The sequence below is a fragment of the Necator americanus genome, chromosome X, assembly GCF_031761385.1.
Source record: "Necator americanus strain Aroian chromosome X, whole genome shotgun sequence".
NCBI lineage: Eukaryota > Metazoa > Nematoda > Chromadorea > Rhabditida > Ancylostomatidae > Necator > Necator americanus.
The window spans coordinates 19,777,526-19,794,977 of NC_087376.1; the positions used below are offsets into that span (position 1 = coordinate 19,777,526).

At 43.2% G+C, this 17,452-nt stretch overlaps 1 protein-coding gene across 3 annotated transcripts in view; it reads left to right on the top strand.

Moving 5' to 3' along the window:
• The window catches only part of RB195_024253 (uncharacterized protein), a gene marked incomplete at both ends in the record, with an annotated part of 134,705 nt that overhangs the window by 113,327 nt on the left and 3,926 nt on the right, over positions 1 to 17,452 (top strand). For all 3 annotated transcript variants that reach the window (XM_064211959.1, XM_064211960.1, XM_064211958.1), the window contains 4 exons: positions 642 to 719; positions 783 to 848; positions 11,166 to 11,302; positions 17,360 to 17,447. In XM_064211959.1, the coding sequence (XP_064067839.1) occupies positions 642 to 719; positions 783 to 848; positions 11,166 to 11,302; positions 17,360 to 17,447 (369 nt within the window). The remainder of the gene's footprint in view (positions 1 to 641; positions 720 to 782; positions 849 to 11,165; positions 11,303 to 17,359; positions 17,448 to 17,452) is intronic.

Below are 17,452 nucleotides of genomic sequence, written 5' to 3' on the forward strand. Positions count from 1 at the left end.
AGAGAAACATAGATTTTAAATCAACTTCTATTGTTCTCCAAATATAGAACCGACGCGTTTAGGGAAAAACCATAAAATCTTTCATCTATACTTAAATATTCGGGTAAAAAAAATTGAAGAAAGCGTTGATAAAAAAAAGCAATTCTAATTTTCCAAGAAATGTCGCTACCGTTATTTCTTGCTGATCGGTGAAGGCGAGCGAAGCGAACACCAAAATAAGCCTGAACTCCGGCATTAGCCGGACGTTCAGGCTGGTTATATAATACGAGGTGCATGGCGATGGTTCGGCGTCTCACCGATGCAGAATTCTGCATCATTGTGGAGTATTTTCGTGACACACAGACAAAAAAAAAACACACACACACACGAAGCGCGTTATATAGCATGATAGGATTTGTTTTGCATAGGATTAAAGCGGAACGAGCAGCGAACGTAGCACTTTCCATCTTTTGTGAGTGTGGACGCTTTCTTGGTGGAGTGTCAACCCGAAGTGATTCCCAAGTGGTCGGTGTTTGAAATACTTACCTATTTTAGCAAAGGGCTGTCGCGAAACCTTATTAAAATGTCCTTATCTATTGTAAGATTAAGATGACATTTAATTACTGTTTCCAGTTTATTATCACTAGCCTCGAGAAGTTTAGGTGGATCATTGTCGCCGAAGGGCCGATGATGCGGAAGAGCAAGCTCTTTTGTCGCGTTTACAGCTCACTACTGTTGAGGTTCTTTTAAAGTACAGTATCAAACTTCATGTTTTTTTTCTAGTAGAATATTTTCTTCTTCAGTCTGTGATGCTGGAATTGATGAAAACTCAATTTGTCAATCAACAACTACGCGATCAAATCCATGTGGTGAGTAAAAGTAAGAAATTCTGGATTTCAGCTTTTGATTTGCATCAAAGCATTGATTTTTGTTTCACAGTATTCTTCTAAGTAGAGAGAGTACTTCTCTTTTCTCAATGTTTGTAGACTAATTTCTTCGCAAAGGATTCTAAGTTTGGTCTCCTGCCAGGATCAATTAAGCCCTCATTCCCCTGAAATTGTTAAGAACTTGGGAAATGGCCGCGTGACAAGCTATCGAAGAAAACCTTCCTGTCACATCCATAAGGTTGAATGAAGTCGAAATAATTTGAGGTAAAAAGTGGAGCGTCTATCAGAATAGATGCAAACTCACGGGGCTCGGCGAGTGTAGTGAATATGCGCGAGCCTCTGATGTCTTAGATAGGGTGGCATCGGGAGCTACTAGGTGTGTCCTGCAGTCTCACAACGTTGCCAAAACCAGGATACCAACACGGGACGTCGGCACGTTGTAACGTTCCTACGAGCTAACAGCTTCGCTGGAACGATGCAAGACTGACATCTGCGCGTTGCGGAAAATGAAATGGTTTCGTTACAAAGCAAAGGACTTTGGATGTGGATTCAAGGCTTCAGGACATCTACAGCAATAGTCCAAACACCGGGAACCGAGTAGACATAGTTTTCTCTCAGCGCTTCAAGGACGGAACCACACTGTGTTAGAAAACTTCAATAACAGTTTTATGAAAGCGGTAATTGCAACTCACGAATGTCGACTCCACTTCTCAGCGTACCGCCGGAAGACTCGATTATAGTTGTAGGAGAGCTGAACAGATATGTCGGAGCAATAAAGGATGGCTATAGGTAACCTGCTTGTTTGTTTAGTGTTTTTGGCAATCAAACATAAAACAAAGGTGGCAACGCACGACCTCGTCATCGAAGACGAAGTTTCAAAAGGACAATCCCGCTTTTGAAACTTCGCCTTGCGTCTCGTCACGCTCCACAACTGCAGCGCTGGGACTAAATTGACTTCGTACTCACAGGAAATCATGACCAAAAGTTTGGCACCAATGCGAAAGTCATACTTTACGAAATGGTTGCAACACATAATTGTCCGATTATCTTCACACCAAAAATCGCGCATCTAAAGCATAAGCGTGGTAATTGATGCGGACAAAGGCAGCGTATCGCAAAATTTACGTAGTGCGGAAATTTTAGGAAGAATGAATGAAAAGAGTTCGGAGGTTGAATTGGTAGTATGAGCGTGGCCTCACTCAATTCACCCTAATTCCCATAAAACGTATAAAGTCCTAGAGAACGTGAAGACGACTTTTGTTCCTACAAGGTACGTTAGAACGCGCCCTTTTGTGCACGCTCCGGTTCCTCAGCACCCCATTCATTGGTTTTGCTTGAACAGAATGGCGGGGAGACCTCGCTGATCATTGGCCGCTCGTACGTGGATGCAGCGCATGCACAATTATGGCTCGTTCCAACTTACTTCGTTGGAACGAATGCCGTTTCCCACAGTTTCTTTTAGGATGAGTAGGGGAAACTGAGCAGGTTTACGATCATATTCGTAATCTACAGGCGTAACGTTACATTTTCCACGGGGTTTCCACACTACGTCAATCTCGAAATATGCTGCCTTCAACTGGTGGTAACTGAAGGAAGAAAAAGTCATCGCGCATCCAGCAGCAACTCGTCAAGTACGTCGAAAATAAATGGCTGATTGTAAACCGTGAGATAGTCTGACCAACTGGTACAATGGTCCGATTCAGTACGATCTTACCGTCGGAAGCACAGCCGTGGCTGTAAGCGAAGGAAGTAAAAACGAAGGTCCGTGTGAAAAACGCCTCTGTCACGGTTTTCTCAATTATAAGACACCGGAAAACCGGCTAAGTTACAGGAGAGTGGAAAAAGACGCAAAGTGAATGGTGGCCATAGAGAAAGCTGCCCGCTACAGTGTATACGAGAGGCTCTGCACGCTATAGCGGACTCCTCTTCTTTGGAGTGGACAAATCTCGCCATTGCAATACCGAAAATGTCGGGAAGTTCTACGGCGTCAGTGACAAAAATGGAAGCAGATGGACCAGAGAAAGATGCTTAAAGACAGCATACCACGAATCTGACGTGGTAAGGGAACCCGTGGGAAAAACGATGGTAGATATGGGGATCATGGGTGATTGCATACTCATAGGTTTCACTTGAATAGGCTGGTGAGACACCACTGATTTTCGACAGCGCGTACTTGGATACGGCGCGTGCACAAAAATGGCACAAGGGTACAACTGAAGTCGTCGTAAAAATGGCGTCTCCCACGACAGTTAGATAGAGATTAGCGGAGCTACTCTGAATCCCGTCAGTCAACGTCAGATTCGTAGTATGCCGCCTTTAAGCGTTGGCGTAAGTAGTTCGAGAGTATTTAAACAAAAATGATCCGCCATCCACCTATTCCCTTAGCACCTGGCAACATATGGTAGTTAGCTTAGGTTAGCAGGTAACCACTGGGTAAATCCACCCTGAAACGAATGAAGACGGGAAAGTGACAGGTCGAGACGATTTGACGGAAGCATTGTGAAAGTCACAGGGTTGGAGTCCTGTAAACGTGATGACACAGTTTCTGAACCGACCGAATCGTGGAAGAAAAAAGACGCTTCTTATCCTGCGACGAAGCATGAGAAATCCGTGAGGAAAAAAAGAATTTGGCCGGGTGTTCCAATTACAGACTGATTTAGCTGCAGTTTCACCGCGTAACGATTCCTAAACGCATAATTCGACCTTAATTCCAACGCGGTTTTGTCATAAACTAAAGCGCCTCTTATGCCATTCACGCTACACCGATTCTGATCAAGGAACACCGCGAGAAGCAAAATCCTCTGGATCTCGCATTCTTCGACTTGAGAGAACCATGCGATCGCTTGGTGCCATATTATACAGATACCATAACGAGAGGTTTTTTGATGTTTGGACTGTGCTCCATGCCGGTGACATCATGCTGAGGTTTCAGGCGAACAACTAAAGCAGCAAACACAGTTGTAGAGCGACCAGCTTGCAAGGTTTGAGCTACTTCTCAGCATCAAAAATACCGAGTACACAACGACAGACGTATACGAGACTGGACGTATACGTCTGTCGTTGTGTTGTAAAGAGGCTAGATTTTCCGATTATGGCTTGCCAATTAGCATTGGGATGAATCCTGTGGAGACTCACCGTCGTTGCTACGTAAATAGGTGTCTTCGCGTACCTAATGCTGGTCATGCGCTGCATCACCGGGTGTGATATAATTTATGAGCTTGTTTTGGCGAATCAGACACGTCCGGTAGAATTTTCTGATGAAAGTTTTGAGGAGGAATATTGTGATGTGGAGTGATCCCAAATTTGTAACCAGAAACAAGAGAAATCCTCATTGAAATATGAGGAAGATTTGATGCATCTAATAGTTTCAAATTACTAATATGAAAGTTCTTGTCAAAAATGGGGAACATTCAGGCTTATTATCCCCGTTAAATTAACGGGAATGAGAATTGTGGATATCTTACAAGTTTGAACGTTTCTGTAGCTCAAGTTCTTCCCATGTGAGACTTACGAACGATGTTGGTAGTTGCGAAACAGGTGAAATAGGAATGGTTGAAAGTGAAGAAAATCTGGCTTTATGGCTGGACAATAGGTGCTTATGAAAGGATTCTTCCGAATCACAGAATTTGTAAAAGAAAAAAATTCGTTTACTAAGATTTATGGAATTCCTAAAGATGATATTTAGACAAAATTCGCCCTTTCTCTCTTATTAGACTACCGCACGAAATATCATATGTTATTAACAATTTGACGGCAGCGCGACTCAGCGCACTTTCCAATGGTTATTTTTCATGATTTCCCGATTTTTTGGAGTTATGTTGTTTATTATCTTCGAAAAATACTACACGCGAAATAGTGGAAGTGAAAGTTCCTAGCAGTGGAATCCCCACCAATTGAACGCCTGGAACTCCAGCAATCTCTCAGTTTGGGCATCTGCCCTACCATCATTTGTATACATAATCCTACCATCATTTGTATACATAATCCGATAATGATTGATTCTGATTCTTGATTTCAGCGACGTATGTGTCATGAAATTTAAGATTCTTTGCCTTCCCCTGCTTATTAGTTTCTTCGACAAATAGTGACAGTAGCAATTCCTCGTTCAAACATACTTTCTTACCTAGACACTTATATGGCCCATCTTCACTGGACGTGCGGACCCAGCATCTCTTCCACTCGTTTCATTCCTTCGCCGTTGTCATCCAAGATGTTCTCATGTTTCGTGAGTGACGTTGACCAGGTCCTTGAGCCGTTTAGTTTAGCATCTCTTGAGATCCACTCTAGCGTTCTTTCAGTTCATCTATCGTCGAATCTTCTCATAATGTGACTGACCCATCTATGCTCGTCTTTCGATATATGTTCCGCTGTGTCACGAAGACGGGACATTCCTCTTAAGTGTGAGCTGCGAAGACCGGCTAAGTGTTGTGTGCACCCTCTAAACTTCAGAAGACATCTCTCAAGGGCTCTGTGGTTAGTAAGTAGCTTCCTAGACGTGGCAGCGGTGTCTGCTCACGTCTCCACTGCGTAACACAGCGCTCGAAAAACTGTCGAGTCAAAGAGATGGGCACGGGGCGCTTGGTCCGTCAATTGGTCTGTAGCTTCCCTGACGGGTAATGATTTCCATCTCATGACGAGAGTTTCTTTCTAAAGGTAGGACGTCATGTGCGCCGCTACGATTGGATGAAGTGGATGGTCACCAGCCCGAAGAAAGTCTACTGATATAGAATCAGGTCTGGAGGCTGTGCCAGGTTTCATGCCCTTGATAGCGACTCGTACTTCTGAAGGGAGAATTCGTGGCGGAGCTTCACCAGTGGGGATGATCGGGGTTGACACAGAAGTTGATGGATGGGTAAGGTTCGAGTAGAGCTTCTCCGTAATGATTTCCATCTCACGACGAGAGGAGGTGCGAGTCCCGTTTTCGCTCAGCAAGGCTGCTAGCGGAGTATTATATTCGCAGAGATCCCTTTGGCACTTCTTTAGACTCGTTCTTGTTTGTGCTGCTTCCAGAATCTTCGGGGAACGGTATAGAGGGTCCCGGCAGATTGGATAGTAAGTAGCTACCTAGACGTGGCAGCGGTATCTGCCCGTCTCACGTCTCCGCTGCGTAACAGAGCCCTGGAAGAACTGTCGACTCAAACAGATGGGCACGAAGATCTTGGTCCGTCAGCTGGTCTGTAGCTTCCCTGACGGCTGCGAATGCTGCCCATGCTGCTTTTTCGCGATTTGGGAGCCTTCAAGTTGTACTCCTCCTTCCTCGCAGTAGGCGTTCTTCATCAAACGCCGTTTAAACATAGCTGGTGGAAATGGATTGGTCTGTGACAACGTGACACTTACCTTTACCATTCGTGACAACTACATCAATGATCATGTTTACCAGATTATTGGGGAAATTTTCAGTGTTTATGCGTTTCTGCGTCGCTCTGTCATTCGTCTGCACTCTCACTATGTAATACCAACAATGTCTCATCACTACCCGAATCAGACTGCTCATCTACAGACAGCGCTAACTAAAATGGAATCATTTTTGTAACTTCCATTATTTCTTCATCAGATTCAACGAGCAATCATTCAAAAGTATTCTACAAATTGTTCAACTCAGCTTCGTCTATCTTTGGCCCATGAGATCCCGATAATGAGAGTAAAAAAAAACTTACAGCACGCGATTGGCAACGTACAAATTAAATCTTGTAGAAATGTAAAGATTTATACGTAGGAAAAAATGATAACCCTGGGACAACGCGGCTCAACGTTGAGCTCGGTAGCACATTGTCTTAAAACGTGCTTTTCTCACGTGCTAGAGACGCAAATACGTACTTTTTTATGAATAGGCTGAGCACGCTACTATGACAAATACTTGTTTTTAATAGATTCAGTAATTTCAACAACTCTCATCACTCTTCTTTTCACATTTCCTCGTTACTATTTAGTTCTCTGCGTCTCTATGGTCAGAAGAGCATATGCGACGTTATTGTGCGTTGTGTATGTCTTTATATGTCTTTATGAACGACTAAAGCGTGGCTTCGTTGAAAAATGTCTGCGTTTCCCTGGACATATCCATGGGATACGTGTCCATTGTCTCGGAGGCATTTGCGAAGAAGACTGCGAGAGACTTGTTACCGTTTAACCATGAAACGGGCCTTATTGGGTATGACAGCATACACCTTTCAAAGACCGCCGCTTTCAAATATCTCGCTTCGACGATTGCATCTGACGGACCCCTTACTTACGAGGCTACCGCTCGTGTAAACGCTATGTGACGAGTTGCCACCGGCATGCTCTGTAACGAGGGGATGACTGGGTGTCTCAAGTAAAAGATATATAGAAATGTCATTCGACTTGTTCCACCACTTCAAGATAATGTCGGAATTCTTTTGTTGCAGAATACAGCGCCGAGTGTTGGCCTGCGACAAGAGGAATTCGACATTATCTCGAAGTGGTGAAAATGTAGTTGCTGTGATGGAGGGCTGGTGTCGCTCGCCTCGATCACACCTGCAACCATGATATCAGACAGAAACTAGATGTGGGCCCTGTAATCAAGAAAATGTGTGAATGCCTTTGATGGTACGGTCACGTCCTACAGAGCAACAACTACACTCCGTAACATCGCCATAGACTCAGATGTAATAGGAAAGCGATCAAAGTACTGCCGAAATAGCGCTGGATGCAATTCACGCTGACATGAAGCTAGCTGGACCCGGCGAAATGCCGTCACTACACGGGACAAATGTTGAAGATGAGGAATAAAATCTAATGTTTTTTGAGATATTTGTTTGTCTGCTTAATACTTCCTCTAAATAACCGTCCTTGTTGTACGACCAGTGCCATCTGAAATGAGTTATTGTGCGACCGCCAATAATGGTTACAAAGGTTTATGAATAATGGATATTATATGAGAAAGCTTTATATCATTTGGAAGTTTTTTTTTTTGCAGATTTAAGGGCATACCATTGATCTTTTCTATGACCGCAACAACTGAACATTTCTGCTCTAGTGCAAAAGAAATTCCATTCAAAGCTGTTTTTGTCACCACTGAAAGGTAATGATGAGGTTGAAATGTGTAGGAAACTTTCGAAATGATTTGCAATGGTTTGAGGTTCTGAAGTGATATCAAAATTTCTGACACCTTAATTTTGAAAGATTCATTAGCGGAGACATCACTCTCAAGAATGGACCACTCCCTTCAATAATTCCCATGATGAATTTTGAGATCCTCTGTCAAGCAATAGAGATGGCTCGAACGACTAGTGGCCTATAGTTGTCAGTCAACCCCCGAATATCACAATTTACCGTTTCCATTGCACATACAAGATTGTTAAGATCATTAGAAGCAGTACTGTGGTGACTCATGCACGTATTCAGGCCTAAGCTTAGCGTCAAGTAGAGGTGCTGCTAGATGTAAAAGCATTATATCGACTAAGGTTTAAAGATGAAAATTCAGAAATCAAACATTAGGTGCGATGGAGAATGACCTACTTCTTCATTTCCGGCTTCTGCATTCGATGGTTGGACAGGTTTGGCCATAGAGCCTGTGAAGGAACAAAACGCTATAGAACAAAACATGAGCACGTCGTGTGTTAATAGGATTTTGAATGACCGCTATACTAATTACAGATGCGCACGCTGTTGCAGCTTAGCGCTGCTCTATTTAGTTTGGTCAGATATGCAAACTTTTGGTTTGTGGGAATACGGCGGTGGTCAACTACGATGGTCCTCCCACATCAGGACATGCCGAATCTCGAGATTAACTAAAGGTTACCGCTGAGTACTAGAAGTAGCTCAGTATACTAGTACTAGAAATATCTCTACAGGTACACCTATGTTGTCACGCCTCCGATTTGCTGTTGTCAGTGGGTCACAGGTTTCCTATAAGAATCTTTAGGAACCTTGATCATGTCTATGTCAGAGACGGGACGTTCGTTGTTCGCATCGATCTTCACGAGTAGTCGTAGATTTAATTCATAGTTGTGGGCTACGAAACTATTTCTGTAAAATTGCACGAAAGAAGTCTAGTAGACCCCAAGAAGATCCTTGAGGATAATAGTACCAAATTTTTTTTTGCATAAATCATTGATCACGAAGAGATGAAAGACTTGGTTAGCACTAGAGCGGACTCGAACCTTTGATCGATTGTAATTCATGTAATCATGCACACGAAGTTATTGCGCACCAATCCGACGCTGCGGGGCCCGTCGCAACCCATTTTATAGCTATCTAACCCCGGCACACCAACTGGATGCCGTGGGACCCATCACACCTCATTTTATAGCTATGTGGCGCCGATGCACCAATCCGACGCCGTGGGACCCATCTCATTTTACAGCTTTCTGGTGTCTGTGCACGAATTCGACACCGAAGGACCCACTCTATAGCTATCTGGCGCCTGCGTACCAACGCCGGTGGACCCGTGACACCCCATTTTACAGCTTTCTGGCGCCGGTGCACCAACTCCACGCCCTGGGACCCGTCTCACCCCCTTTTCGAATTTCGTGACACACACGTGTGATAGAATAAGCCCGTTATTATATACCAGCCTGAACGTCTGGCTAAAGCCGGACTTCAGGCTTGTTTTGGTGTTCGCTTCGCTCGCCTTCACCGATCAATAAGAAATAACAGTAGCGACATTTTTTGGAAAATTAGAATTGCTTTTTTCTATCTACGCTTTCATCAATTCTTTTTACCCGAAAATTTAAGCATAGATGAAAGATTTTATAGCTTTTCCTTAAACGCTCAGTTCTATATTTGGAGAACAATATAGCTTAATTTTACCTTTATGTTTCTCTGAAACCTCCAGAATTTGGAAACATTATTCGAAGTATGAGTTCCCTCCATTCTCAACTATTAGCACAGCATGATGTGCTAACATGGAATGACGTGAATATTACTACCGTAGTGACAAAAATAACGTTCTACGTCAGATCGCGTAAACTGTTGGCTACTATGTGTTGTATCTAAGCTGCCGTTCGCACGTGCGTTCCCACTTTTTGAAGAAAAGATGTTAGCAGCATCAGGAGACATGCTGGAAAATAGATATGCGAAGGAACCACAGAAACCCATTTTACTGCGTTGAGGCTCCCGCGCACCATTTGAACCCCGCTGCACCCGTCCCACCCCATTTTACAGCTATCTGACTCAGGGGCACAAATTCGACGCCATAGTACTTGTCTCACCCAATTTTACCACATTGAAGCTCCAGCGCACCTAACCGACCCCAAAGTATTCCCTCTCTTTTTGGAATTTCTTGACCGAGACACACAAATACACAGACGCACACACGTGACAAAATAAGCCCGTTATTATATAGCATATTAGTTTGCAAATTTGGAAGTATGCATTCACATCAAAGTTTATTTACCCTCACTACCATATGAAAGAAACTAACTTGCCTTATCAAAGAAAACATACATAGCTACATAGCTTTCGACAATGGTGAGAAGGTAGAGTGCTCGCCTATCTGGTGCATGATGATGGTTTGGCACCTCACCGGTGCAGAGTCTTGCATCATTGTGGAGTATTTTCGTGGCACACAGACAAGCACACACACGCACGGACTAAGCGCGTTATTATATAGCATGATCATGATATATATGTACATATATTATATAGCCTTCAGAAGACTTCAACGCTTTGTTCTTCGTTCATCGCTTGTGAGAGAAGGGATGAAAAGCTGGTATCAGTCATCAGTCCCTTTGAGATGCGGCAACGCCTTCAATTTCAGCTCAGTATCTTTTGAGGTTCATTAGTTATTTTAGTCCTGGTTGACCTCGGGTGGTGTTGAACCATCTACTACGCAGTTCTAGTAGAACCTCTTAGAACCATGATACTCCCGCTTTTGTTACTTATCGACCTGCACGGTCGAGTACCTGTGCAATGTCGAGGAAATCTCATCGCTTTCTAGGACGTGTATGTAAGGTGAACCTGAAGAGCAGGGAGCCCAAAAAGTTCTTTTCTTCATGAGTTTGACCTTTAATTAAAGTGAGTAACGTTGAAATGTGGATTTTTTTTGAAAATTTTTCGAGCTATTTTACAAGCTATGTCTTCCTATTTGGAATCGACAAAATTAGCATTTGGTCAGATGTCAGAATGTACTTCTTTGTTCTTTTTGGTTTGTTAGGTCTAAAATGGCAATGGTCGAGCAAATCTGTTGATTTCTCGGTTTCAATAATTGTTTTAAGCTCGGTAAAAATATACAGCTGTGGTTGAATACATGGCTCTTCAACTCGCTGGTTGTGAATTTGAATGCTTTTTTGACCCAGTCTTAGCTAAGCGGAATTTCGGAAAAACTTCCTTTCTTTCTAGCTGGAAGCTCGATGCGAAGGAAACTGCAATTTTCGCACTGTTCTGTGTTGTGGAAGGAGTAAACGAGACCTAACTCAGGATATGGATCGGTTGCAAGCAGAGTTGATTAACGAGCGCAATATGTCTGAGGAACACAGGTGCCACATTAAGATTAAGTGTGTGTGTATCTTGTTCTGTTCACTGTCCTACCAATATCACTTGGAGAAGATTATGCTCTCGATGCATATCTAAGATTCAAAAAAATTTCACGCTTAAGCGCGAACCCAATGGACTTTTATGACACAAAAAAGTCTTGTAGAAAGCTGCATGTGGATGACCTCACACAAGTTGGCAGAGAATTTCTTCAAACTTTGAAAAATCGATCTGACGAAGTTTCAGAGCTATGCCAAAGCATTTCTCTTTGAAAAAAACATCCCCTTTGTTTGTGAAGACTGTTACATGACTTGCCGGAGTGCGGTTACTATTTCGTAATGTATACTGCCTAAAAACACCTTTAGCGCCAGGTAATTGATTAAGTGCGTGTATATACTCTCATCTGTTTTCTTGTATATCTAGTCAGGAAATATCTCTTCGTAAGGCTTCATCGTTTGAAAGTTGACTTTGGATTCCTGATATCTTTTTATCTATTTCGTTCTTCCAATCAAGACTTGACAGAGATATCACTTTCTCTAGATAAGTGGAATCCAATGTTAATATCCGAGGCCTCTGAAGACGGCGAAATAGTCGAACGTCAGGCAACTAAAGGTTCCATCTGAAAACCTCATAAGCACACTTATAGAAAACATAGAAAATAATATCCCTCATATTATCAAATCATGGGCAGGTGTAGTGTAGAGGTTAGAGGTTCCGCTTCCTGCGCGATCGATCGGAGGTTCGAATCCGCCCTAGTGATTACCAAGCCTTTCATCCCTCCGGGATTGATAGATTAGTGCCAGACTTGTGTGGGAGCTCCGCAAGTATAGGCCAGTTACACGGGATGAAAACACTGACTTGACACATCAGCTAGCCACTGCAAGTCATTGTGTAGGCCAATTACACGTTCGTAAACCTCAAACGATTCTGAATTGAAGTGAACGTGGGGGTGCATCCCAAGCGGATTAATTAACGCCAGAAACTTTATCCTTTATTCTTTATATTATCAAAAGTGCGCATCTTGGTCATCTTCAATATATTGTGGTGCATTCCATTCACCTACAGCACCTAAAGTGTCAATGTGACAGGGGAAGCTAATTATAACGCCATAACCCTGAAGAGATGTATCATTCTGCGAAAACATACTTGACATTCACGTCGAGTATCGTGTGCATTTGTGCTTCATTATTTTTTTTCACTGTTCATTTTTAATCGCTTCACTACCGCGTCTATTTCCTCGTCACTCCTTTCATTTCTTAACTTCATTAGGTTCTGAGTAAACGTTGTTAATGTCAAGTAGAACTATCAACTTCTGGGGACTTGCTGAGATATTCAATATCTAAGATTAAGGATGATTTCATCTCATTGTGCTAGAATAGCAGTGACCCATCGCTCACTTATTCCTTGCGCACGCCATGTAATGCAGATCTGGACAAGCAAGGGCACTTTCATGTTGTCAAGATCGCGATAGGTGATACAGCTGCAGTGTTCTGATCTCTGATGTCATCGCCTGACGCGACTAATCGCATCTTCACCTAGATGTGCCTTATTGAACATGGCTCTGCCCAACCTTCTCGAACTTTTGCGGGAGCTTGCATGGAATCAATCCTTCTGTCGCTTTTCCATCCTGCGAAACTTTACGTCTCGCCTGAACTGCCTATCCACACCTAATGTCCTCATGTCCTCTTTCACCATCTCAATCCAGAACCGTTTTCGCCCAGATGGTCTCCTCCAGCTTGAACCCGATAAACTCCTCAAAACTTGTTGAACAAGGCGATCTGCTGGCCTCCTTAATATATGACCAAAGGTTCTGTAGGCACTTTCGATGGCGGTGCAAGATGTTGATATCTTCCACGTGTCATCCGCAGGAACACCTCATCGATTTCCCCGTAAAGCTCTTCATTGTGGCATATCTCAATCCAAAAGTAGCCAAAGAGCCGTCTAAGCTTCCTTTCTGTGCAATCAAGTCTCCCCACCGTAGACGGTGCTGCCCAACCCTCCAATCCGTACATCATGATAGGGCGAATTGCGGGCAGGTAGGCTCGCATTTTGACTTCGTTGGTGATGGATGTCGACCGCAGGCAATTCGTTAAAGAGTTAGATGCAGAAATGGGCTTAGCGCATCTTTGCTCCTCGTAGTTGCCGTTGTTCTTCACATCCCACGCAACAGAACTGATTGTCGAGTTCGATCGATTGTTGGTCCACCTTGATTTCCGCTCGAGGTCTCGAAGAGATCTGCTTGCATTTAAACAAGGCGATCTGCTGGTCTCTTTAATATATGACCAAAGAAGCGAAGACGATTTACTCTAGTCACTTTCGATGGCGGTGCAAGATGTTGGTATCTTCCACTTGTCATTCTCCGGTATACCAAATCAATTTCTGCGTAAAGATCTTCCTTGTGGTATATCCCGGGCCAAAAGTAGCCAAGTAGCCGTCTAAGCAGCTTTCGTTCCGTGCAAGCAAGCCTCCCCATCACCGTAGATGGTGCTGCTCAAGTGTACGATCCGTACATCACGATGGGGAGAATTGCAGATAGGTAGACTCGCAGCTTGACTTCGTTGGTGATGGGGGTCGACCACAGACATTTTGTTAAGGAGTTAAATGCAGAAGTTGCTTTAGCACATCTTTGCTGAATATCGTTCTTGTAGCTGCCGTAGTTCTTCAGCGTACAGCCCAGGTAACAGAACTCATCGTCGAGTTCTATCGTTTGAAGGTTGACAACTTGTAAATTTCCGTGCTGCTTTCCGCGAGTATAACAACATCGTTGGCGTACTTGAGAGCGGTCACACATAAGTCAACCAGACGGCTACCGTCATTCAACGTGCTCTACGTTGGAAATTTTTTTTTGCAGCAGATCGGACTGTTGATCAAGTCCAGATTTCAAATTCGCGTCGATTCCGACAATAACTGCCTGCTGAACAGCAGCGCATTAACTTCATCTTAAAAGGCGCCACTGTTCTCTTCAGCGGTCTCATGCGGTCTTATGTGTGTATGCACTTGCGATCCAGGGTCCTCTATGATGCACCAGTTGTACAAAGGCACATTTAGACGGCGTTGAGTCAAATTCCCCCACCAGATTGTTGTAGTCGTTTCTCACAGCTGTTGTGCAGCCTCCTACCTTCTTTTGATCAGCATCGCCGTAAGTAGTTGCCGAGGTGATGATGACGGCCTGATCTCTGATGAGTGTTTCCTGCAGTGTAACAAACGCAAAGATATCACTCGACAGTGTTCGGCAGTTCAGCGTGACGAAACGAAAGCTTGTTCCTAAAGATTTCACGCTCCCTCCAGGCAGTTGACCTTTCTGGTCATGGGCACTGGCGATGTGCTGGACGACAGCACCTTTTTGCAATGTATGGGAAGCTTTCGCCATACAACAGTGCAGGTTGTATAGCTCGTACGTTCCCAATGCTTACTGCTAGTCTGGTCGGATTTTGTTAGTTCAAATAAACATGAAAATTGGTGAAATTGGTGAAAAAAAGCTTAGAAAGAGAAGTAGGGGTCGATTTTGTAGAGGACAATTCTCGCTGTAAAATCAATCAATGAATCATTATCTTTTTTTGCTAAGGATCTTCTGGTTTTTTTTTTTTGAAAGTTAGTTGAAATAAATTTGTGAATGTTAGCAAATTTTTAAACTTTTTCTCAGCTAGCTTTTGAGAGAACGAGAGGGAATGTGAAGAAAATCAGGCAAGAATTTAGTTTAAAAAAACACTCCTGTAGCACATTTTAAAAGGGAAAAGCCTTTATAAACCATTAAGCTGATTACTGGACTCTGTTTGGAGTCATACACATTTTGACGCGCAACCGAAATTCCAAAATTTTGCACTTTTCTCATCGCGCAATTGCGATAGCGTGGTTGGAAAATCCGCTACCATATTTTATAGACCAACAGGGAAAATCCTTGTCAGTAATTTTTGGTTTCTTGAAGGAGTCGTGGCTCTCTCGAAAGTTGGGAGAGATTAAGTAACAAAAGGTAAAACACATAACAAAAAGTAACAAAACAGAAAAAAAAACAAAAGTAGCAGAAAAAAACAAAAATTTATCATTTCCCTTGACTACGTTTAAAAAAAACTAGGATAGTTAAGTGAGCGAACAGGCCTCATCTTCGACGTTGAAGAGGAATTATCAACATCACCAGCTTGCATGACAAGGGTCAACCTCTTTGGCGCCTGAAGAGGAGCACATTGACAACATCGTGGGAAGTCTTAGCACCATCGGGGTGCCCCTCCTTAAGTCAGTCTGGGTTAATCGCTAAAATCATATTCAAATCGCGTGGAAATGCTAAAGGTGCATGCAATTCTAGAAGAATCACCGGTAAATTCTACTTTCCAGTAGTTTTTTGGTTTTCATTATCAAAAGCATTCCGGCGAGAGTGCGGGACAGAGGTACCCGCGAAAATCAGCTGCTAACCTTCAGTGCCTCTGCGTAATTACGGCTGCCGCTCCGTCAGTTAGACAACATTTACGACCGCCTTGGATCGCCTAGACCACGCCTCCTTAGTGCTCTTGAACAAACGCCGCGCGAGGTTAGTGTCGCAACGGAGCGGTGGAAACTGCGAATTTGGAAGGGACAGGAGTGAAAAGTGAATTAACGTGGCAAACTCTTGTAGGTCTGCGTTGTAACGTGTCTCGTAGGAACTAAAGTGACGAGTTTTTTACGACGATTGAGGAAAGATGAGCAGAACCACGCTGGGTTTCGCAATCTACAATCTGAACTCGACGCTTTTGCTGTAGGATCAGCACCACGTGAGAGGCTGCTTTTAAACGAGATACCAGGCGTAATTGGTCCCCATCAATAATAGAGATGAAACTGCGGATCAAGAGAGCAGCACTACGTTTTTCATAGCACAACTGACACACTGAAGAAAATGAACAATGGTTAAGTGACTGACGTAAATTTCATCGCAAGTAGGCAACTTTATATAGAGAGTTTATTTGAATCAAATCAAAAACAAAACCCTCTCAGGTAGAGAACACACCTGCGTGTGGGTTTCTGAGCACAAAAAATCCTTGTCTGCTGTAACGGCACGAAACAATTACACGCAGACTAAAACTCAGCGCCTCGAGACGATTTAACATGTAATAATTGTGCACATATTTGTTCTTCTGTTCTTCTGCTGTTCGTTTGCTGCTCGTTTGCGGTTACAGGGGGTCGAAGTGTGCAAAAACTTAGAATTAAAAGGCCAGAAATCCAATCAACTCACACTATTGTGACTCAATTGCAATAGCTGATATCATTTTTGGCACAACCCGTTTTTGACAGACAAATTTAAAGGCATCACTCCACGAAACTGAGGTGGTACGGATTACAGGTGGAGTATTCGTATACGGCATAGTAGATTATGGGGAGTACAGTGATTCCGCCCATTTCTTCCTAATTGCCGTAAAAAACGGCCAGGAAGATACGGCTTTGGGCGTTCTGGCGCACCTTTTTCCACAAGAAGTTCGACTGGAGCGCGCCAGCCTTGTGTGGCGCCGTATCTTTCGGGACATTTTTTACGGCAATTAGGAAGAAATGGACGGAATCGCCTTCCTCTCCATAGTCTTCTATCCTTTATAAGAATACTCCACCTGAAATTTGCGCCACCTCAGATTCGTGGGATGATGCCTTTAACATAAGAAACTACAACATTTCGCTGAATAACGACGTGCCCAGATGAGAGAACACAAGAATCCGAGAAAATCTCAGTGATTCACACTCGTTTGCAGGTTCTATGATTATTCTTTGGCTTTTGTGATACAACAGTTCGGTATATATTCTTCAAAGTCATGACAAAACCATCTTTAATATTTCCTAGTGAGTGCCGTTATTTCATACTTAGACAAGGATTTCGATTCATTTTGACACTCTAGAATTAACTTTTGGTGCACTCTTATCTAACAGGGAAAACACTAAACTTATCACATATCTCAGACCTTCACGGATTTTGTTTTGTTTTTAGCATTGCAAATTCCTCCTAGGGTAGCGTTTTTGCAATATATTTCTTGTTGTCGATAGTCCACATTTTTACTGTTTTCAAAACTATTGCATATATCACGTCTTTATGATTGTTGTGGAGGTTGAAGGGCACGATCGCTAGACTGGGAACACGTAAGCAAGATTGAAAGTGTACGTAGTGCGGAACTCAAAGGGTTACTAGATCGAGCTACTAATGTAAG